This window comes from Nannospalax galili, unplaced genomic scaffold (assembly GCF_000622305.1).
Source record: "Nannospalax galili isolate Female #2095 unplaced genomic scaffold, S.galili_v1.0 scaffold187, whole genome shotgun sequence".
NCBI lineage: Eukaryota > Metazoa > Chordata > Mammalia > Rodentia > Spalacidae > Nannospalax > Nannospalax galili.
Genome location: NW_008357584.1, coordinates 358,858 through 366,815, shown reverse-complemented (window position 1 = coordinate 366,815; position 7,958 = coordinate 358,858). Strand labels below are relative to the sequence as shown.

The 7,958-nt window shown below is 39.2% G+C and overlaps 1 protein-coding gene across 1 annotated transcript in view; it reads right to left on the bottom strand.

The window, feature by feature from the left end:
* Col28a1 (collagen type XXVIII alpha 1 chain) overlaps positions 1-7,958 on the bottom strand; it is a 196,699-nt gene that overhangs the window by 66,069 nt on the left and 122,672 nt on the right. The window contains exons 25-26 of the mRNA XM_008855208.2: positions 5,283-5,351; positions 1,722-1,790 (exon numbers count right to left, since the gene is read on the bottom strand). Coding sequence (XP_008853430.1) covers positions 1,722-1,790; positions 5,283-5,351 — 138 coding nt within the window. The remainder of the gene's footprint in view (positions 1-1,721; positions 1,791-5,282; positions 5,352-7,958) is intronic.

The window sequence follows — 7,958 nt, the reverse complement described above, 5'->3', positions numbered from 1 at the left end:
AAAGTTTGGGCAAAGACCAGTTGTTCTCAGATAAACCTTACCTAGACATATATTTCTTGATCTGGTATGTATGATTTGTCAGTAGGTTGTCGGACTAATATGGTTCCCTCTGGTTTTTAAAACTAGCTAGGCATTATTTATCTCCCGCATTGTCTAACCCTTCCATCATGGTTTCCCCTTAACTGGAGAGATGACTCAGTGGTTAAGGACACTTGTTTTCTTCCAGATGACCTGGGTTTGATTTCCAGTACCCACATGGATGCTAACAACTGTCCATAACTCCAGTTCAGGGGATCTGACACCCTACTCTGACCTCTTTGGGTATTGTACGACACAGGTGCACTTATACACATGCAGACAATACACTCATACACATAAAATAAAAATAATAAATATTTTTAAATGCTTCAGAGGAATGCCAGGTATGGTGGTGCAAGCCTTTAATCCCAGCACTTGAGAGGCAGAGGTAGGCTGATCTCTGAGAGCTCCAGATCAGCTGGAAAACCGAAAAAAAAAAAAAAAAAAAGGCTTCAGCTTCAGAATATTACCGCCAATTCTGTTTTTCAGTCACTCCCTTTGTGGTGATGGGAACAGGTCAGGGAAATAAGGAAGAAGTACTGTTAACTGGAATCCAGGCAACCTGTCTAATAAAGCTTTGTGACTCAGCTTTGGTCAGGTCATATCATATCACAGCCCTAAGTAGGGGAAAAGATTATCTCATCTCACTGCTGATAGGATCAGACATGGATGTGGCAGATTGGGGTTTTGATTTGATCCATGTGATGGGAGGTACTGTGACCTAGTTTCACTCAGACTGGGTGTAAGCATGGCATGACCTGAAGAGCATAAGAAATGGCCCAAAGCCTGATGAGTCATTGTTGGTGAGGAAATTTAAGTAAATACAACCCAGTGTGCTCCAGTATAAATAAAGGAAGTATTCCCAGATAACAGAAAAAAGAAAATTGGCACCAAATTTAGAAGTGGAAATGATAAACTTGGAGCACATGTTAATTGAGATTGTGTTTATGACAGGACCAGGGGTCTTAAATATGTTGTTTCTCAAGCAGATTCTTACAAAACCTAGCATAGAGCATTACCATCTTTTAGCTGTAGAGTTTAAGGGAGAGGTAGGAAAGTGGTGTAGCTCATAAGTAGGTAGAGCTCCATTTCATTTTCTAGTGCTTGTATCAGCAGCATGCTGTTCCGTCTTTTCTTGGGTACTCAACCTTGGTAGGTGAATAACTATTGCTTAAAAAACCTGCCATGCAAAAACTAGATATTATGTGTTTTACTGGCAGATTTAACACCCCTTTGTGAGTTTTGGTCTTGATTTAGCTCACTCTACACAGAACTTTTTGGTTGAAGTCTAACACAGGATTTTTACATTTATCTTAGGTGCTTACTGGGCCTCAGGTGTAGCAGCTGAGGAAGGTGCATGGAATATAGAAGACACAAAGCTGTATATTAAGCATCCAGCTCAAAAAACAGAGAGATGAACAAACTGCCATGCAATGCTTCACTAAGCAATTTGTGTAATGTTTGATATTCATGAAGAGCTCATCTTCACACAATTTCCATACTTCTGTTATGCTGTCCCTAAATCCTGGATGCAGCTTTAACTCTGAAGCTCACATTAAATCATATTTTTAAAATAAACTACATCTTCTCCCCAACACCCTACTGACTTTAGGGATGATTCTAGCACAATCATATTCACTTACTTTAATTCCTTGGGATCCATAGCCAGGGGGACCAGGAGGGCCAGGCAAGCCTTTTTGCCCAATATTACCCTGTGGGAAGATGGGGAAAAATTGAAAACATGTACAAGAAGATTAGGGAGAAAAAATATGCAGTGTACTGCTCTCCGCTTCATTCTTACATCAGGCCAATCAATATCTTCTTGCCACAAGCTATTTCATATTTTATTTAAAGCCATGTTTTCCTAAACACTTTTAGGTCACTTGAATTGCTTAAAAATAAAAATTTTCATATAATCCAAATATAAGTAAAGAGACATGGAAGAGAGACTTGAAGGAACCAGAAGGGGAGGCCAGAAGCTTCTGCTTGGCAGATGTAGATGTCCCAACATCAAGGCGGCCATACCAAGTCCAAAGACACTGATGCCAGCTTCTACATAGCCTATGCAATGCTGCTCCCTTTAATATGGAGTGTGAGTTCACTGGAAAGAATAAAAGAGTCAGTGGAGGGGTCTGGGGAGACAACTCGGTTCATAAAGTGCTTGTCATGTTAGCATGAAGGCCTGATAGGTCCCCAGCACTTATGTAAAAAAGCCATGTATGGTGCCTGAGGCAGAGAGAGGATGATCCCTGGAGCTTAATGGCCAGTAAACCTAGCAGAATCAGAGAGCCCCAGGTCAATGAGAGGCCCTGTCTCTAAAATAAGATGGACAAGTTCTTGAGGAATGACACCCAAAGTTGTCCTCTAGCTTCCATACACAAGCACACACATGTGCACATATACTCAAGCACACATACATGCACCTGTGTACACACAAAAATGTACATACACACAAAGCATACATACATAAAAGCTTGCATGCATGCATGCATATATACACACAGAATCAGCGGCTATTGCTATAATTTTTTGTCCTATAAGAAAAGTCAGTATATTTATGATTTTCTTTATAAAAGTTAGTATAATACAGTGGCCCATGGTATTGAATTCACAAAAAATATGAACAAATCAATGCTAAAATATTCAAGAAAATGTGAAACAATAATAAGCAAGCTTAGCAATCCCCAGCACTTCTTCATAGGACAAGGACTGTTCACTGGGAAAAATCTTCTGAGGTAGAATCAGATTGGGAAAGAAGCATGCCCCCCAGTGGAGCTCCAGTGCACATTAATACAGTCCTGTGGCACTTAGTGATGGGAGAAAGGTCCTAAAAAATGTGTGATGGACAATTGCTGCATTGTACAAACATCATAGTGTCTATGATACCACAATACCACAAACTAAGGTATTGTGACATCACTGAATGCTAAATCCCTAAAATATGCAGTGTGCCAGGCTAAAATTCTCTTAACTGTATATTAAAACTCTAAAAAAGTTTCGTGATGAGGAAAGTTTCTTTTATGTTTGTTTTTCTTTTTGTTTTTTTGTTTGTTTGGTTTGGGTTTTTTGTTGATATTTGTTGTTTTGTTGTTTGTATTTTTTTGTTTTGTTTTTGAGACAGGTTCTCCCTGTATAGCCCCAGATGGCCTGGACCTCTCTATGTAAACCAGGTTGGCCTCAATCTCACAGAGATTTGAAGCGTTTGTCTCCTCAGTGCTGGGATTAAAGGCATGTGACACCATGCCTGGCTGAAAGTTGCTTATTTTTGCATATCACAAAACATCCTAAATTACCACTGAACAGAATATGCTTGAGAAATGGTGGGTTAAGTTACCATATAAGTCAATTTTCTTGTCAGTGTGAGAAAAGCTTTATTTTTTCTAATTGTTTAAATTTGGGGTCTAGAGAGATGGTTTAGAGGTTAAGAGCACTAGCTACTCTTACAGAGGACCCAGGTTCAGTTCCCAACACCCACATGGCAGCTAACAACTGCCTCTTCTGGCCTCTGTGGGCATTGCATGCATGAGTGCACTTACATGCATGCAGGCAAAACATTCAAACACATAAAATAAAAAAATCAATAAAAAAAACTTTAAAGAATGTTTTCTAATTGCAAAACATTTTAAGGTTAAAATAATGATGACAATGAAGAATAAAAATGATCCATTTTTCTCAGTGATAGTGACTACTAACATTTTGGTGGGGGGTCTTCATTAATGTAAAATGATCTATGATATTCAAAAATAGCCTGCTGCCAAATGAAACTGAAAGAAAAAAAGGGATAAGCTAAGCATCCTGGTTAGCTGGGATTCTCAACACATCTTCGACTCAAGAAGTCATTCCTCCCTCCTTTCTAGCAATAGGGTTTAGATTCACTCCTGTGAATTTTGGATGTGACTAGATTTATTTAAAATCTGAATTTGTGATATGTGGCTCATGGGCACCCATTTCCCTATGAACGGGCTTAAATCCTCTTGACTTTTTGAACAAATCAAAAAATACTTTCCTTAAATAAGTGAATGAACAATTAAAACAGCTCAGCTGTTTGACATTTTAAGCCAGATCATTCTATATTTGGGGACGCCATCCTGTTCGTTGTGGGTTGGTAACAGCATCCCTGGACTTTGCCCCCAAATGCCAGCAACATCTTCAGTTGAAACAAGACTCAAATATTATCAATTGTGAAGGACCCCTGTTGGGGTCAGAATGAGGAAGGACAAAATCTACCTCAGTGAGAAACACTGACTTTAAATAATTAAGAAATGAATATCAAACTAGAGGAGAGAAGAGAAAGATGCATAGAAATGAAGGTAAAGGGGACTACACAAAGCCCCTCTTACCTCTGGACTGCTCACAGAGTGGCTGAAGACACATTGTAGAGTATTTACATTAGCCAGTGGCCTATTAAAAGGCCACCTGAGACACTTCTGGCCAAAGGTGTGTTTTTCTTTTGAGACAGGCTATCCAAAAGGCTATGTAGCTTAGGCTGGACTCAAACTTGACATGCATCACAGGCTATCTTTGAACACACGATCCTCCTGCCTCTACCTCCCAACTACTGGAACTATGTGTGGAAGTACGCACCACCAGGTCCAGTTAAGATTGGCTTCTTGATAATACTGCACAGTCCCCCAAAAGACCTGTAACTATTTAGAGCACTTTGCAACTATGTGAGAGAGGCTGACTCTCTGATTTTGTTGGGAAAGAAAAAAAGTTTTTTTAAATATAAATAAAAAAAGTTTTTTTAAATATAAAGATATTGAAGCACACATGACATAAAAAAGACTTCTTTTAATCAAGAAAAACTAAGTCAACAACAAATGAAGACTTAACATGTAGCAACCATTGAAGAGGCACTGAGAGCTCAGTTTGTCTGTCCCTTCTCAGAAATGTTTGGGGTAACAAGTGTTTCAGATTTGGGGTTCAGATTTTGGAATGTTTGCTTGTTTATAATGAGTTTCTTTGGGGATGGGTTCCACATCTAAAAAAAAAATTTCTTGTATTTCACAGGCCTCCTCTATAGCAGCCTGGAGGCACGTGGGTTTGACTGCCGCTCATCTCGAGTCAGGTGTGCAACTTGCCCCTTTCCATGTCATGCTGTGCTCAAAAGTTTCAGAATTTGGAGCATTTCCCATTTGAGATTTTCAGATTAGGGATGACCAATCTGCACCTGACCCTTACACAGCAAAGACCTGAGGACTCACCTTTGGCCCTTGGGTTCCAACTCCACGAGGTCCAGAGGGCCCTGGAGGACCTCTGACCCCAGGTTCTCCCTGAAAAGACACAATGAATGACACATTATTGATATAAAAAAGAAAAAAAAAACACAGCTTTTAACTTTCCATAATAAATACACATTTTCAAAAGTATATTTAAATTTTTTTAAATCCCTTGAATTTGACTAAGATGCTAACTGAACCCTTTTCTTCTAAATCATTTCCTATTCTGATATTGTGTGTGATCTCGCTGTAATTTCTTCTTGCCACTTATGCAATCTTTACAACAAATGCTAAAGTTTCCATTTCAAATCAATCCAGTTAATTAACTTCCTGGCAACATTAATATGCACTTCTTTCAAAACTTGCCTCTCTAGAATTTGGAATATTAATTACTGTTACTGTGAACAGAAGAGGAAAGAAAATATAAGGACAGAAATCAGCTGCAAAGAGCTACAACCACATCCTGAACAAGCTGCCCTTACTGTTTCAACAACTAAAATCATGTTATTTGACTTAGGGAATGACTCTGTGATATTTCTGCCACTACACGATTGTGACCACAAGTTACATTCTATAAAGCCTATTCCAAGACGTGATAGTTTAACAACAGGCAAGTACTACCAGAAAAGTGGTGAGACATGATGAAGGTCGGTCAAACCCTATCGTATGACCTCCCTGAGGTGCTGACAGAAATAATAAAACAAATATAAAACCTCTTCATTAGTCACTTTCTGTATGCCCAAGGCTATGTTAGGAATGCTGATAGGTTTCATTTGATATGATTTAATATTCAAAATAATCTTGCATTACAATGCTGACTACTTTAATTCCTCTGAATTTCAGTAAATTCATTAGATTCATAGAAAATAATATTTATACTCCATGGGGAGTGAAGTGAAACAAAGGTTCATAAGGTCTACCACAGGAGTGTACTTGGTAAATGTCAGATCACCATATACCTGCTTTAGTTAATGAGGAAACTACTGAAGTTTGTGCAAGTCTGCCCAGCTATTAAGAGGCTGGGCTCAGCAGAAGTAGAGAAGCAGTAACCCTCTAAATAACTACTACAGTTCTTTTGGAAAACAGCTTGGCAGTTTCTCTAGAAGTTCTTTAGATATATTTGCCACCTCACCCAGGGATTTCATTGTTAAATATACATCCAAGGAAAATAAAAGCATACGTCCTCCCAAAGTCCTGCATATGAGAATCCTTAGTAGTATTATCTATGATCACTCAAAACTGGAAACAACCCAATACCATCATCTGGTGAATGTGTAAACAATGTGATAAGAAACAAATTGTGGATTCATCCTATAATTTGGATGAACCTTAAAAACATTGTGCTCAGTGACAGACACCAGACATACAAGACTCCATTTATGAAATGTCCCAAAAAAGTAAATCTATGGAGACAAAAAGTAGATTGGTAGTTGCTTGGGGCCAAGAACAGGAACATGAATTAACTGTGAGCAAGATCCGGCTTTGGTAGGCTAAGGCTGAGATCCTAGCAGATAGCTTGAGAGAGTGGGTTCCATCCTCCACCAGTGTAGTGGCTGTGATCTCACCACACCGCCAGACAGTCCCAGGATCTGATCTCCCTCTGGCATAGGGGCTGAGAACGCAAGGGACTGCCTGAGAAAGCCCTGATCCTGCCTCCATGTTGTGGGGTCCAAACCTTAGAAGGAAGCCTGAGTGTACCTGACTGGAACCTGACTTGGGCTTCTGTGGGTGTTCCTGAGTAGTTGATCTGAAGCCATCAGTTCCCTCCAAAATAAAACCTGAGAGAACCTGAAACCTGTACCAATCAGCTTTACGTAACCAATAAGGAAAGGACGTAGGCACCCTGATAATATAAACAGAAGCATACTTCAGCTTAATTCTCATATCAGAACCATAACAAAAGAAATTCACATGTCAAAATCACAACGAAAGAATAATAAAATGGAAAGCCAAAGCACTATGTCCCCACCAATGCCCACCAGTCCTGTAGAAGAGTTCTACAAGGAGAACTACTATAGATAACCCAGGACACTGAATTTAAACAATCATAAACATGATCGAGGAAGTTGATGAATTTAAAGAACACACAAACAAACAAATCAAAGAACTGAAAGAAGATAGGGATAAACTTCTGAATGAATTCACAAAAGAGATAGAAACACTGAAGAAAACTCAGGCAGAAATGAAGAAGGTAGTGCAAAACTCAATAAACCAAGTTGAAACAACAGGGAAAAGCCTCGCCACTAGAATGAATGAAATGGAAAACAGAATATCAACACTGGAGGATAAAGCTGAAGAATTGGACCACTCAAGCAAAGATTACGGAAAATTTTTTAAAAAACAGGAATGGAATATGGAAGAGATCTGGGACACCATGAAAAGGCCAAATCTATGTATCATAGGAATACAGGAAGGAGAAGAATTTCAGGTTAATGGTATTGACCATATTTTAAACAGGATTGTAGAAGAGAATTTCCAAAAAATAAGGAAAGACATCCCCATACAAATACAGGAAGCACATAGAACACCAAATAGACAGGATCAGAAAAGAAACTCCCCATGACATATCATAGCAAAAAATTTTCCGGTAGCCAGGCGTGGTGGTGCATGCCTATAGTCCCAGCACTTGGGAGGCAGAGGCAGGTGGATCTCTATGAGTTC